The sequence below is a fragment of the Aotus nancymaae genome, unplaced genomic scaffold (genome assembly GCF_030222135.1).
Source record: "Aotus nancymaae isolate 86718 unplaced genomic scaffold, 86718_ANA_hifiasm-v0.15.2.pri h1tg000029l, whole genome shotgun sequence".
Lineage (NCBI taxonomy): Eukaryota > Metazoa > Chordata > Mammalia > Primates > Aotidae > Aotus > Aotus nancymaae.
The window spans coordinates 75,767,638-75,784,259 of NW_026988442.1; the positions used below are offsets into that span (position 1 = coordinate 75,767,638).

General features: G+C 35.1%; 1 protein-coding gene across 1 annotated transcript in view; it reads left to right on the top strand.

Moving 5' to 3' along the window:
• The window catches only part of DARS1 (aspartyl-tRNA synthetase 1), an 80,081-nt gene extending 65,667 nt beyond the window's left edge, over positions 1 to 14,414 (top strand). Inside the window, exons 11-16 of the mRNA XM_021668945.2 lie at positions 3,299 to 3,445; positions 5,131 to 5,173; positions 6,622 to 6,702; positions 8,098 to 8,209; positions 8,382 to 8,453; positions 13,690 to 14,414. Coding sequence (XP_021524620.2) covers positions 3,299 to 3,445; positions 5,131 to 5,173; positions 6,622 to 6,702; positions 8,098 to 8,209; positions 8,382 to 8,453; positions 13,690 to 13,781 — 547 coding nt within the window. The 3' untranslated portion in view covers positions 13,782 to 14,414. The remainder of the gene's footprint in view (positions 1 to 3,298; positions 3,446 to 5,130; positions 5,174 to 6,621; positions 6,703 to 8,097; positions 8,210 to 8,381; positions 8,454 to 13,689) is intronic.
• The last annotated feature ends 2,208 nt before the right edge of the window (positions 14,415 to 16,622 follow it).

Consider the following 16,622-nt stretch of genomic DNA (forward strand, 5'->3'; position numbering starts at 1 on the left):
TATTTAACCCTGTGCCTTAGTTTCCTCAGCCATTAAGTGGAAATAATATTATTACCCACCATAGAGATAAAAAAGTTCCTTCAGTTAACTGAATCTGTCAATATGTAAATTAAGCCTGTGTCAAATATGGTTAATTCTTGAATCAATTTATATTTACATTGAGTGCACAGTAAAGATTAAAAACCAGTAGACTGAAAGGATGTTTAAACCTGTTTGGATCTGATGAATTAACATTTATAGAACTATTAGATGTGTTCTAGATGTTCAGAAAATTGAGTTATGTAGAATGTCCACTTCAGCTACACCCTTTAAACTGGCGAATAGCTCTTCCCTTTAAAGGTCATTGAAAGTTGTTTACTTATGATGATATTTAACATGGAGAAAATAGGAAAAGAAAATAGAAGCAAGTTACGTTGATTAAGAAAGTCTGTTTTTTCTCTTTCTGTATTTGTGACTATATTTCAAGTATTAGGTAAGTTACAATAGTCTAAGCTAGCATTTTAATAACTGACAAAGGATCATATTTAAAATTTTATTTGAAGACCAGCAATTTTACTCTTCCTTGTTGATGTGTTTGATGTTTCATTGGTATTTTAAAAGAGTTCAAAAATATGAATTTTATTTACTGCATTGCAAGGTTAATGAGTATGTTTAAGAATGCAGAAATTGGCTGGGTGTGGTGGCTCATACCTATAATCCCAGCACTTTGGGAGGCCAAGGCAGGTGGATCACTTGAGGTCAGATGTTCGAGACCAACCTGGCCAACGTAGCAAAACCCCATCTCTACTAAAAATACAAAAATTAGCCGGGTGTGGCGGCATGCACCTGTAGTGCCAGGAGGCTGAGGCAGGGGAATCACTTGAACCCAAGAGGCAGAGGTTGCAGTGAGCAGAGATCATACCACTGCACTCCAACCTGGGCAACAGAGCAAGACTCCATCTCAAAAAATAAAAAAAAAGAATGTAGAAATTAATCACTAATCTTATTTAACAATACTGTAGCATGAGTACCAGTATTTCCAGGCATTCTCTGCAGCTTTGTACCTTTGATGGCTAGTTAATTGCAGACAGCCTTTTTTTTAATCTTTGTTATCTAAAACATTTTGATGTAGTTTATTTTAATCAATTTTCAATGGTTCATGGAAAAACTGATAATATTTTCCTTATAAGACGAAATATACTTTAGAACTACAATGAAGGAACACACAAAGCTTTTCTCATTTTCTGTTCACATTCATAATTAAAGAAAGTTGCAGAAACTCATTTTTTAAAAATACTGATAACTTCTCTATTAAATAATAGAGTTTGACATTTCCACTTTGATTTTTATAACAACAGACCAAGCATGAATTTGGGTCCTTGAGATTAATCAAATCTCTACTTATAAATTAGACTCAGATGCCGTTACTGCTAAACTTTTTCAGTAGAGTTAAGGTGGAAATTTGAAAATAAAAGCCTTCTTTGTATGTTCTTCAAGTCATTTACAAATTTTAAGTTTTGGTGTCACTTGTTTATTAGGTTATCTGGCTTGTGTCATGTTCCTCTCATGTTTATCATTAGTATTTACCTCTCATAGAAAAATACATATACAAATGTGTATGTATTATATTGTACATATATGTATTATATATATCCAAGTATGTATATGTGTATAAAATACATGTGTAAATGTATTTTAAAGTATTGATAGTCATATTTTTAGTTATGTCTACCATTGATAAACATATGATAAATGGGAGTTGATATATAAAGCAAAGAAAGGCTATTTAAAAATCAATTATGGGGTCTTTCTAACCCTTCTTCTATCAAGATTTGAATAAATCAATGGCTAAGCTTTATTATTCCCCTGGAAGTCTGTAAGACCAGTCAAGAAATGATAGTGTTTTAATTTCAAGAATATAAATTCTAGGCTGGGTGTGATGCACATCTGTAATCCTCACACTTCAGGAGGTCAAGTTGGGCACATTGCTTGAGCCCAGAAGTTTGAGACCCACCTGGGCAACATAGTGAAACCCCATCTCTACAAAAAGTAATAAAAAATTAGCCAGGCATAGTGGCACATGCCTTTAGTCCCAGCTACTTGGGAGGCTTGAGGTGGAAGGATTGCTTGGCCCCAGAAGGCCGAGGTTGTGATGGGCCAAGATTACACCACTGCACTCCAGCCTGAGCAACAGAGCAAGACTGTCTTAGAAATTTTAAAAAATAGAATGTAAATTCTAGTTAAAGAATTCAGTATATAAAATACAAACATCCTTTTTTCTGTATATAGAATGTAAACATACTTTTTTCAAGTCTGTTAATGATGGAAAAATTTCAAACACATACAAAAGGTTGTGCAATAGCCTAATGAGCCCCCATGAACTCATCAACCAATCTCAATTGTTGTCAACTGTGGCCAATTTTGTTTTACTCATTTCCCTCATTCCCTATTATTTTGAAGCAAATCCCAGCCATCATTTAATCTATAAATACTCCAGCAAAAATAGATTTTTTTTTTTTTGAGACAGAGCCTCACTCTGTTGCCCAAGCTGAAGTGCAGTGGTGTGATCTCAGCTCACTGCAACCTCCACCTCCCATTCAAGCGATTCTCCTGCCTCAGCCTCCCGACTATGCCCAGATAATTTTTGTAGTTTTAGTAGAGACAGGGTTTCGCCATGTTGGCCAGGCTAGTCTCAAACTCCTGACCTGAGGTGATCCACCCCACTCTGCCTCCCAAAGTCCTGGGATTACAAACATGAGCCACTGCACCTGGCCAAAAATAGACTTTTTAAATCTCAATAAAATATCATCTTCCATAGCAGAAATTCAACTCAGTGCAGTAAACATTGTTTTTACCTTCTATATATATATAGGGTAGGCATGTACTATAGAGATTATCAAAATGGGAATGAAATTGGCACTCCCCTGAACATGCAGTGTAATACACATGGGGGAAGATAAGACAAATATTCATTAATTTGGTCTTCTTCCACGATAACAAGAATTGTTAAAGAATTAAAAAGTCAGATTTTTGTAATGCTTAATAAAATGGGCATTTTATGTTTCTAACCATATTAACTGATATGAGTTAGAGAGAAAATTTTTAATCCTTTGATGTTACTGTGGTTACAAAAACATGAGATTGAAAAATGGTGTTAAATACTTTAAGTATTTAAATTTCTTTCTTTAATAATTTGTTAATGCTTTTCCTTGTATATATACAGATTCAAAGATTGATTTTATATATTGCCACAGTGACCTCTTGTGGGGGAAACATTTATCTCATACATTTTATTAACTCTAAATCATTCTGCAAATAGGTTTCAGACTGAAATTCAAACGGTGAATAAACAGTTCCCGTGTGAGCCATTCAAATTTTTGGAACCAACTCTAAGACTAGAATATTGTGAAGCATTGGCTATGCTTAGGGAAGCTGGAGTCGAAATGGGAGATGAAGATGATCTGAGGTTTGTCTTTGTGATTTTTTTTTTAAGTTCCAGGACACATGTGCAGAACATACAAGTTTGTTACATAGGCATACATGTGCCGTGGTGGTTTGCCGCACCTATTGACTTGTCCTCTAAGTTGTCTTTGTGATTTTTAAAACCTTAGTAATTTGGTTTAAGGTAAGAGAGAATGAAAGTATTAATAAATGATTTTTTCCCTGATACACTTAAATTTTATTAACTTAGTATACAGTATAATGCTGTTTTATATAATGTGTGATCTGAAATAAAAATGTTTACTATAGTTTGCCTAAGTTTTCACAATTTTGTTTAAAACACCATTTTTCATTCTTTTCCCCTCATGTTTGTAACTCTTTAAAGAGTATAGGGAATTTTGCCTGTGATTTTTATCTTCTAATATGTTACTTCTCTTTCCAGGTTAGTGGTATTAGAGAGGGTAGACAGCAATCTAAATCTATCCCCACCTGGGATCGGGGTATAAACTGTTAACATCTCCAAAAGTTGTAAATGTCAATATTGCTTATATAGTATCATATGTACTATATTATATATAGTATTATCTAAATTCAGATCATACAACTTAGAGTTTTGAAACAAATTATGTAGTTTAATAAAGATTGAGGCTGGGTGTGGTGGCTCCCTCCTGTAATCCCAGTACTTTGAGAGGCTGAGGCAGGAGAACCATTTGAGGCCAGGATTTCAGGACCAGCCTGGACAACACAGAGAGATTCTGTCTCTACAAAAAAATTAAAATTTAGCTGAACATGGTGGCACACACCTGTAGTTCCAACTAGTCTGGAGACTGAGGCAATTGGATCACCCCCAGGAGTATCAAGGCTGTAACCCATGATCATGCCACTGTACTCCAGCCTGGGCAACAGAGTGAAACCCTCTCTGTAAAAAATAAATAAATAAATAAAACATGTAAAGGTTGAAAATTTCTATCTACTTATATTTTATTCAAGGCTTCCTTGAATGATTCCTTTAAACCATTACAATACATACGTATTTAGGAGGGAAAGGAAATGACTATTGTCACTTTTTAAGGTTTTTCAAAAAATAACCCAAAACCATTTATTTTTGTTTAACAAAAAAAAAAAAAATTGCTTTAAATATTGCCTGCATTGCTAGATGACATTTTAAGGCAAAATAAAAATCCTATAAGCTTGAGTAGTATTTTTTCAAGTATTTTAAAATTGTTCTTACATAAGATAGAAGCTAAAGTAGCTACCTCTTGTCTATAAAAATTTAACATGTTTATATAAACACTATTTTAAAACCTTGGATAATACTAATTTTTATTTCATAAACCATTGATAAAGAGCACCAAAAAGGGAAGACCATTTCATGGTCTAGCCCATATTGGTATAGTGAACTTTTATTATGTGTAATTGTAGGAAATTATTTCATGTGTGATATTTCTGAATCAACGAATTGCTAAATTCTGTTTATGGCTTTAAGTAAACATTTGAGAAACATCTGCTAAGCACTGAGTCACTGTGCCAAGATATACTCATAAGTGATTTTCAGTAGTACTTGCCTTTTAAGAAAAGAGCAGAATAGACAACTGCATGTTTTGGGCACATTTTGTAATCACTTGAGAAACTCAAATAGAAGAAGTTCCTTATTAACGTTTATAAGTTGCCGTTTGATCTTCAAACACTGATTTCACTTTTCTTTTTCAGTACACCAAATGAAAAGCTGTTGGGTCATTTGGTAAAGGAAAAGGTAGGACTCTTGTTTATGCTGGATTTCTTTCTCTAATTCTGAAATGTCTCTTGGGACTAAAGAACAATTGCAGAGGGGATTGAGCTACCTAGAATAGCATGATTCTGGAATAAATAAAAACCAAGAGGGACAACGTTAAAATTTTTTTTTCTTAGAAAAAAGAAATATTCAGACAGTCTGCCTTTCTCCCAGATGATTTGATTAACTCGGTATTTCATATTTCTACAAAATTGTTCTAAAGTGTCTAAAAGTGATGCCTATGTCAAATTAGTAAGAAATGACCTCCAAATTATTTGAAATTATTTAGAAATGATCTTTCCTGTGTACCCTGTTGTCTCATGAGACTTAAAGATGAATGAGCTTCCTCTCTGCCTCATATGTAATAGCTACTTTCCAATCTCATTTTCTAAAACCAAGACTCCAAAGAGGATAAAAGCTAAACTTAGTATGATCTTTTTAAAAATTTTAGGATAATGGTATAATGAAAAGGAAAAAGTCCTTGAGCTCCTCCTGCTGGTTGCACTTGAAACTGTTAAGCTGACTAGAGTAAACTGATATTTCTGAAACCATACAATATTAAGTTTATACCTTGAAAATGCTGTTTCAGCAGAGCTAATTCCAGTTTGTCAACTGTTAACATCCTCATCTCAAGTTTTAGCAAAAATATTGAAAGTCAAAAACTGTTGAAAAGTAATTTATATCTTTTTAATTAAATCTAGGTCACATAGTAAGCATTCTCTACAAACAAGTGTTGTAATTTCAAGTTAATGTCTTTTATTTCTTTCAGTCGTAGCATTCATTTGAAGAAAACTACCAAAATCTAAATTGTCGGGAAAATAATCCAGGTTTTCCATGATTAATATTGTAAAATACATCAAATTTTCCCAAAATAATTCATAAACATAATATAGTTTCTGTAAAAACCAAAAGGATTTCAGACAATTATTTTAATTATAAAATGCATCATAATGAATATTTAAATCGTAGACTTGGCAGAGTCACTCATGCCTGTAATTCCAGCACTTTGGGAGGCCGAAGTAGGAGATCACTTGAGGCCAGGAGTTCAAGACCAGCCTGGGCAAACATAGCAAGCTTCTATCTCTACAAAAAATTTCAAAAGTTAGCCAGGCTCCTGCTTAAGCCATGATCGCACCACTGCCCTCCAGCCTTAGCAACAGAGCAAGACCCTGTCTCTTTTTTTAAAAAAAAAAAAAACCGTGATGGAGTAATAAGCAGTGCCTAAAAATTAGGTATCGGAATTTATGATACCATGGCAAAATGCTATAGGATAAAAATGTTACTTGAAAAAAAGCAAGATATTCATTGTATATACAATACAATTAGAGTAAATTTGAAGAACAAAAATTTTTGCATAAAAAAGTTAATTACCAAAATGTTAGCCATCTTACTTTTTAAAAATGTTTTAATTGCATTTATTCTTTTTATAGTATGATACAGATTTTTATATTCTTGATAAATATCCATTGGCTGTAAGACCTTTCTATACCATGCCTGACCCAAGAAATCCTGTAAGTAATTTGGTTTTAAATAACCTATTTTGGAGAAGAAGGGAAATTTTATTGTCACTATGTTAGATTATATAATGGGAATAATGGGAATATTGTAGCAAATTAGTCTTAAAAACCTATGTTAAAATCATTTTCCTTGGTCATTTGTCTGAAGATTTATGAAGAAGAAAGGCTATGTTGGAAACATGCTCGGTGCTGCAAAGTGAAACTAGCACTCAGGCAAAAGTTTTCTCAGCAAGGCAATTTACTTCTGCAGAAGGGTACTACCTGAGTCAATCATGATCACAAAAGCACCCTGAACAAAGGAGGGAACGGGTTTTTATCTCTAACGCAGCTCCTACCTCTGTGTCACTCACCCGTGAGCTGGGGTCAGACTGTACAATCTAAACTGACCCAATTGACTGTGAATATTTCCCCAAATAAGGAAGGGAAGGGGGATGTGAGTTACAGTGGTGAGACATGAGGTTTCAGAGGGAGGAATGGGTACAGGTAACCAAGGGAACAGATGTGAGTTTTTTATTAGAACTGGCGGGAAGGTTGTTTACAGTAACCAGGGACAAGAAGGGATGGAGAACAAGGAAGCTGAGTTTGAGAACAAAGAACAAGAAAGTTAACAGGCTGAACCTCTGAAGAGGAATTTACTGTATCCTACAGCTACGTAAATGATAAATAGTACTACTAGATTTGCATACTTTAGCTAAACATCCTATCATTGATCTTAAACTGGGAATTCACATTGTATCCTGGGAGTTAATAATCTAAATAATGTCTTATGGTCATCTACTGTTTTTCCACTGCAGTGGTTTCTAAACTTTACAGTGCGTCAGAATCACCTGGAGGACTTTTTAAAACACAGATTGCTGGGGCCCACCCAGAATTTCTCATTAGTTGCTCTGGAGTGGGAGCCTGATAATTTACAGGCCTCACTCCAGACCAACTAACGAATTTTGGTAATACTGAAGCTACTGGTTGAGGAATCGCACTTTGAGAGCCACTGGTTTATTGAAAGACGGGATTAAAGTAAAAATAATAATTTAAAGACTCACACCTGTTGATAACTTGAAGTTCCAAAAGTCACCCCAAAATCATATCATGCTTAAAAACATCTCAGATGATAAAGTGAAATAAGGATTAGCACTGCTTCTTAAAAATTAGATGTGGTGCTCTGATTTGTTATTAGGGAGTGTGGGAGGAGAGCACAAAGTCTGATATAAACAAAGAAAAAGTTATTATTCAGCCCTCAGTAGTTTAATTCTACTTTAGAAAACAAGGTTGCATTGTTAATTGTAGGAAAAAATGAACTTGTTCTTCATGCAGCAGAGATTTTTTTCTGTATATGTGTCATAGAAATAGGATAGTGGTCACTTGAAGAGTGGTGTTTTTTTTCTCTTGCAGAAACAGTCCAACTCTTACGATATGTTCATGAGAGGAGAAGAAATATTGTCAGGAGCTCAAAGAATACATGATCCTCAGCTGCTAACAGAGAGAGTTTTACATCATGGAATTGGTAAACACATAAAATAATTTAGGAGAGTGTATAGTCTGAAGATAACACATTGTAAACATTTAAAAGACTTCTCGGTCTTTTAAAAATCTCCATTGAACAGTAATTTCTTTTGTAATTTTTTTTTTATAAATAAGATAAATTATATTTTCTTTTGTTTTGTGTCTTTTTGTAGATTTGGAGAAAATTAAGGCTTACATTGATTCATTCCGCTTTGGAGCTCCTCCTCATGCTGGCGGAGGCATTGGTAATATTCTGTTATTGCTTATAAATAAGCTCATAAGTTCTAAGTATAATACAAATTTGAATTACAAGAATTTTTTTAAGTGAATTATAACTCAAGTGAAAATTTGATTTCCAAGAAACAAAATGGACAGCTAACTTGTGTGTTTTAAAATATTATTGTCATAAAGTTGTAGCCATTTTTTTCTCTTAAGAGTTTAAAAGCCAAATGTCTTGTAAGTGGGGTATCCTGTTTTTTCTGTTTTACTGTAAGTTCATTTGCATTAACCCAAATTAAAGCTCTACCTTAAAAGAGTTCAAAGAGCTACTAGGTGTTTTTATTGAGATGTAGCACTTCACTGGCTTTAAGAACACTTCTACAGTATAAGGAACTGTTCTGCAATATATTTTTTTTTAGAACGGAGTTTCGCTTTTGTTGCCCAGGCTGGAGTGCAGTGGTGCGATCTCACAACCTCTGCCTGCTGGGTTCAAGTGATCCTCCTGCCTCAGCCTCCTGAGTAGCTGGGATTACAGGCATGTGCCATCACGCCCAGCTAATTTTGTATTTTTAGTAGAGATGGTGTTTCTCCATGTTGGTCAGGCTGGTCTCAAACTCCCAACCTCAGGTGATCTGCCCACCTTGGCCTCCCAAAGTGCTGGGATTACAGGCATGAGCCACCAAGCCCGGCCTGCTCTGCAATTTAAAATGAGTAAATATTTAACTCCTCTTTGGATGTCCATACCAAACACTCTTAAAAAGAATTTTGAATGTATAGTTTTATTGAAGTTTTTGTTTGTTGTTTTGGGGTTTTTTGGAAAACACAATATGTACTTACAAAATTTTCAAATTGAAATTGGTAGGAGGACAGTCTTTTCAACAGATGGTAGAGAGAAAACTGATGTCCATTTGCAAAAGATTGAAATTAGACCTTTACCTAACATCATATACAAAAATTAACTCAAAATGGATCAAAGGCCTAAATGTAAAACCTATGTACAAATGGCCAATAGGTATATGAAAAAATGCTCACCATCAATAAACATTAGGGAAATATAAATTAAAACCTCAAGGAGATAACCACTTCACACCTGTAGCTGTTAGCAAAATGATAATGGATAATTGTTGGTGAGGATGTGGAGAAAAGGGAATCCTTGTTTGTAAACAGTGGATGGGAATGTAAAATTGGTACAGCCATTATGAAAAACAGTATGGACATTCTTCTAAACATTACAAATAGAATTGCCATATGATCCAGCAATCCCATTTCTGGTTTTATATACCAAGGTAAATGAAATCAGTATATTGAAGAGATTTGTGCACTCTCATGTTCAGTGCAACATTATTTACAATAGCCAAGACATAGAGATGACCTTAGTGTCCATCAGTGGATGAATGGATAAAGAAAATGTAGTATAGATTGAGTATCCCTTATCCAAAATGCTTGTGACCAGAAGCGTGTCTGAGTTTGGATTGTTTCAGATTTTATAATATTTGCATTTTGCTTACTGGTCGAACATCCCAATTCTAGAAATCTGAAATGCTTCAATGAGCATTTTTAGTCTTTTCATTTGTGTTTTTGAGTATCATGTTGACACTCAGAAAGTCTCAGATTTTGGAACATTTTGGATGTTCATATTAGGAATACGGAACCTGTTTCATCTATACAATGAAATAATACTCTGCCTTAAAAAAGAAGGAAATCCTGTCATTTGTAGCAATGTAGATGAACCTAGAGGACATCATGCTAAACAGATTAGCAAATAAGGCACAGAAAGACAAATACTACATGATCTCACATATATATGGTACCTTTTAAAAGTTGAAACCATAGACAAAGAGTAGAATGGTTGCTGGAATGGAGAGAAGTTGGTCAAAGGATACAAAGATTCAGTTAGGATGAATAAGTTCTCCAGATCCAGTTATACAACTTGGTGACTACAGGTAATAATGTATGCTTGAAAATTGCTAAAAGTAGATTTTAAATGTTCTTTCCATAAAAAAAAAGGTATGCAAGATAATAGATATGTTAATTAGCTTGATTTAATCATTTCACAGTGTATCAGAGTGTCACATCGTACACTGTAAATACATACAATTTTTGTCAATTATAACTCAAAGCTGGGCACAACTTTAAAAATAAATAGCACCAGTTAAGGTCATTATATATGAGTTTTGTTGTTGTTGTTTTTAATTTTATTTTAAGTTCCAGGATACATGTGCAGGATGTGCAGGTTTGTTACATAGATAAATGTGGGCCATGGTGGCTTGCTACATCTGTCAACCCATCACCTATGTATTAAGTCCTGCATGCATTGTTCTTTTCCCTCATGCTCTCCCCTACCCCACCCTCCCTGAAAGGTCCCAGTGTGTGTTCTTTCCCTCCATGTGTTCTCATTGTTCAGCTCCCACTTACAAGTGAGAATATACAGTGTTTGGTTTTCTGTTCCTGCATTAGTTTGCTGAGAATAATGGCTTCCAGCTTCATCCATGTCCCTGCAAAGGATATGATCTTGTTCCTTTTTATGACTGCATAATATTTCATGGTATATATGTACTACATTTTCTTTATCCACTCCATCATTGATGGGCATTTGGGTTGATTCCATGTCTTTGCTATTGTGGATAGTGCTGCAGTGAACATACACGTGCATGTATCGTTAATGTTTGGAATCCACAAAGAACTTAAGCAAATGTACAAGAAAAAAGCAAAACAAACAATTCCATTAAAAAGTGGGCAAAGGACATGAACAGGCACTTCTCAAAAGAAGACATTTATTTATGCAGCCAACAAACATAGGAAGAAAAGCTCAATGTCACTGATCATTAAAGAAATGCAAATCAATGAGATACCATCTCACACCAGTCAGAATGGCGATTATTAAAAACTGGAGGAACAACAGATGCTGACAGGGTTGCGGAGAAATAAGAATGCTTTTACACTGTTGGTAGTAATGTAAATTTCAGCCATTGTGAAAGGCAGTATGGCGATTCCTCAAAGATTTAGAACCAGAAATACCATTTGACCAAGCAATCCCATTACTGGGTATATATCCAAAGGAATATAAACATGATTTTTTTTTTAAGAGAGTTATAGAGATGAATGATAGTGATGGTTGCACAACACTGTGAGTGTATTTGGTACTAGTAAACTGTATACTTAAAAATGGTTCAGATGGTAAATTGTATGTTATATGTATTTTAACACTATTTTTTAAATTGGAGGGGGAAAAGGAGAATAGTATATATTTCCCTCCCTACAGGAAACCAGTTTCTAGTTTTCAGTTACCTTTGCAAAGATATCTTTGCATATATGAAAAGACACATACACACACATTACAAATTATAGCATACTATTATATATAAACCATTTAGTACCTTGCATTTTTTACTTAATGTATCTTTTTTAAAATATGAGCCCAGATAGAGAAGAAATACTTTAATGTATCTTGTAGCTTGTTTCTTATCAATACCTAAAAAGCTTTTTTATTCTTTTTACATCTCTACATAGAATCCATTAAAAGGAGGAACCATAATCTTGTTAACCACCTTTCTATTGATGGACTTGTAGGTTGTTACCAGCCTTTTGTTACTACAATCTGTAATACATTGAATATATAGTAGTGTTTGGAGTTTTTTTTCTTTTTCTTTTAAAAAGAAATAGAGGCTGAAGTGGTCAGATCACCTGAAGTCAGGAGTTCGAGACCAGCCTGGCCAACATGGCAAAATGTCGTCTCTTCTAAAAATACAAAAATTAGCTGGGTGTAGTGGTGCATGCCTATAACCTCAGCTACTCAGGAGACTGAGGCAGGAGAATTGCTTGAGCCCAGGAGGCAGAAGTTTCAGTGAGCTGAGATCACTCCACTGCACTCCAGCCTGGACAAGAGAGTGAGCTCAAGCAGTCCTCCCGCCTTAGCCTCTGAAAGTCCTCGGACCACAGGTGTGAGCCACTGCACCAAGCCAGAATATATAGTTTTAATTTTAATGGAAAATTTAGGACTGTTTCCTCTTAATCAGTAATGTGCATTTTGCATAAATATTTTACAGATTTCTGTGACTGATAATGTAAAATTGTAACCTTAATTATGAAGAGGGAAACTTGAGTGGTTATCAAAATCACTTGTTTTTTGATAATTATATTTTGAGAGAAACTTAGGATATGGTGGAGTTTTTTAGATTAGTCTTATATCACCATAATACAAGGCTCAAATTTCCATCTGCTATTGGTAAATAATAGCAATAAAAATATTATCAGCCGGGCTCAGTGGCTCACTCCTGTAATCCCATGGGAGGCCAAGACAGGCGGATCACTTAAGGTCAGGAGTTCAAGACCGGCCTGGCCAACATGGTGAAACTGCATCTCTACTAAAAATGCAAAAATTAGCCAGGCATGGCAGCGGGCACCTGTAATCCCATCTACATGGGAGACAGGAAAATCTGTTGACCCCAGGAGGCGGAGGTTGCATTGAGCAGAGTTCACATCACTGTACTCCAGCCTGGGCAACAGAGGGAGACTTTGTCTCCAAATAAAAAGTTCTCTTATTTGTATTTACAATAGTCCTTTAAAAATTCAAAATTATAAGTAATTACTATATAAAAATATTATTTGGCCTTTCTTTGTGTGATATGTGAGTCTTATAAAACTTTAGAGAAATAGATAATATGCATACAAGTATCATTTGCTAGTTCTGCTCTGCTCTTTAGGTGGTACTTGGTCTTAATTTTTGTCAGTAATATAGTATTTAAGCCACATGCCAAAATCAGTTTCTTTTTTACAGTCAAAACACTTGTTTAATAATGTAATCCAGAGCTTTTTATGGTAGGGGCCACCATGTTAAATGTCTATAGAATTACAGTAAATTTTCTAGTACTTGCTTAAGCAAGTTTATGGCTCTCATCTTCATTGCCTAGACTGTATAATCAAGAGTCTGGTATCATTTGAAACATTCAAGCTTATAAAGTCTTTTGTTTTTTCTTATTGTTTAAATCATAGATTTTGTTCATTTGTATAGATTTTTGTGGTTCACCTTTTAGACTCCATACCACTTAAGGATATATTACTTAGTCCTTTTCATTTATAGCAGCATCTTTATTTCTGAATTAATACTCAAAACAATTTTAAATAAACCCAAAATAATAGGAGTCATTCTCTTTCCTAACAGGGAAAAGTATTTACTTTAACAATTATATTTATGTTAGTAGTTCTAAGTAAGACCCTGAGAGATTTTTAAAAAGTAATTAATGATTATTTTTGTCTTCCCAGGATTGGAACGAGTGACTATGCTGTTTCTGGGATTGCATAATGTTCGTCAGACCTCAATGTTCCCTCGTGATCCCAAACGACTCACTCCTTAAAGCCACACTTTGCCAGTGAACTCCAGTGTGGATGACAGAGCGTGACCCTGCCTCAAAAAAAGAAAGAAAGAAAGCCACACTTACTCTTTCCAGTAACCTGCTGTTGCACAGGCTGTACTTTAGGTACTTAAAATATGCACTAGAATAAATTTGCAAGACTCTAAAGTATCACTGTTATTTTTGGAGTAATTCAGTATAGATTCGTTTAAAAGAGAGATTTTTATAACTTCAGACATGCATCAGTAGGAAATACTTGAGAAATTCATATGGTTATGTTAAAAATTCATATTCTGTTACTGCAGTAAATGTTAACAAGAGTTTTAAACAGTTAAGATTGTACGATTTTTTTTCTTTATATTACAAGGGCCCCAGTGTTAATGTCTTAGATTTTCAGTATTTGAACTTATTTTTAAATTCTGACATTGAGATAAGAATAATTCAGGTAGTATCTGAAATTTTAATGAATGTGTAATTGGCATATCATGGAAAATTAGCCAGAAAGTAACAGTTTTTAAAAGTTATGCCTAGAAATTATGTAAAGCAGGCAAAAATGCTGGTTAGAAAGTATTCAGTGTAATATTGTATTAAATTGTTAAATTCTAAACTTGAATTTCAATAAAATTTTAAAGCTAATATAGTTTGTTTTTGTGTAACTTTGTGGCCATCTGATTTTATAACTGGTGCTAGGCATTTATAATTTGGGAAAAGAAAAAATACACAACTGGTTTATATAAATAAATGAAGACTAATATGTTCTCAACATGTATTCATTTCAAGACAGAGGTTTCAATGGGCATAGGGATAGAGCTCTTAAAGCTGACAGCAGGTCAGTTAACAGAGTTCATTTCACATGGGTTAAAATATATTGCAGAATTTTGTTTCATTTTTAACTGGAACTGGTACTGATATTTAGTGAACATCACTAAAAGTCCCAATTTATCCATCAAAAAGAAATTTCTGTATAAGAATTACGATTACAAACACTTTTTCTCTAAATTATTACAAATGTTGATGCTAATGTTAATTTTACATTAACCACAAATATTAGGCAGGAACAAAATATAACATATTTTTGTACAGGAAGAGAAAAAATAATATGCAGAAAAATAGGAAGGTCAGAAAGGTGGGAAGTTACCCAGGGACCACAAACATCTGTTCATTATTATTATTATTATTTTTTTTTTGAGACGGAGTTTCATTCTTGTTACCCAGGCTGGAGTGCAATGGCGCGATCTCGGCTCACCGCAACCTCCGCCTCCTGGGTTCAGGCAATTCTCCTGCCTCAGCCTCCTGAGTAGCTGGGATTACAGGCACGCGCCACCACGCCCAGCTAATTTTTTGTAGAGACAGGGTTTCACCATGTTGAACAGGATGGTCTCAATCTCGACCTCGTGATCAACCCGCCTCGGCCTCCCAAAGTGCTGGAATTACAGGCTTGAGCCACCACGCCCGGCCCTGTTCATTATTTTTTAAAGTTAAAGGGAGTGTTTACCATCTAGATTATGCAGTCTTTGAAAGTAACAATTCAGTTCTTATATTTTTCTTTCATATTCTACCAGAATACCTTAAATATAGTAGGCACCCCAAAAATTTTTCATAATTTAATCCACAGCAAGAATAAAATCCATTAGTGTGTAATTGCGAGGCCCTAAAATAGTGTAATAATATTGGCCTTAGAGCTGTTCTTCTCAATTTCATATAATTATAGCTTGTTTCAAAATAAACGGTTTGTAAAGTCTTAGAATGATATAATCTTTTTCATTGTGAAGTATTTCAAAGATGCTGACCAAATTAGAACGTGATAAAGGCCAGGCACAGTGGCTCATGCCTGTAATCCCAGCACTTTGGGAGGCCAAGGTGGGCGGATCACCAGGTCAGGAGATCAAGACCATCCTGGCCAACATGCTGAAACCCCATCTCTACTAAAAATACAAAAAAAAATAGCTGGGTGTGGTGGCGAGTGCCTGTAGTCCCGGGTACTCGGAGGCTAAGGAAGGAGAATCACTTGAACCCGGGGGATAGAGGTTGCAGTGAGCCAAGATCACACCACTGCACTCCACCCTGGTGACAGAGCGAGGGTCCATCTCAAAAAAAAAAAAAAATCACAACATGATAAAATACTCTTGTACTTATTATCCAGTCTTATCAAATCTTAACACTGTCATATTTGATTCAAATATTTTTTTAAATTTATATTTATTTTGAGATCTGGTTATGAGACTGGCTAATTTTTGTATTTTTGGTAGAAACAAGGTTTCTCAGCCAGGTGCGGTGGCTCACGCCTGTAATCCCAACACTTTGGGAGGCCGAGTCGGGTGGATCATGAGGTCAGGAGTTCAAGACCATCCTGGCCAACATGGTGAAACCCCATCTCTACTAAAAAACACAAAAATTAGCTGGGTATGGTGGTGTGCCCCTATAATCCCAGCTACTCGGAAAGTTGAGACACAAGAATCGTTTAAACCCAGGAGGCAGAGGTTGCAGTGAGCTGAGATCACACCATTGCACTCCAGCCTGGGCAACAGAGTAAGACTCCTCAAAAAAAAAAAAAAAAAAAGATTTCTCCATGTTGTCCAGTCTGGTCTTGAACTTCTGGCCTCAAGCAATTCATCTGCCTTTGCATCCCAAAGTGTTGGGATTACAGGTGTGAGCTGCTGCGCCTGACCTTGTATTTTTTTTATTTTTTAATTTTTTTGAGACAAGTCTTGCTCTTTGGCCCAGGCTGGAGTGCAGTGGCACGATCTTCACTGCAGTCTCCACCTCCCGGGTTCAAGCAATTTCTCTTCAGCCTCCCAAGTAGCTGGGATTACAGGCACCCATCACCATACCTAGCTAATTTTT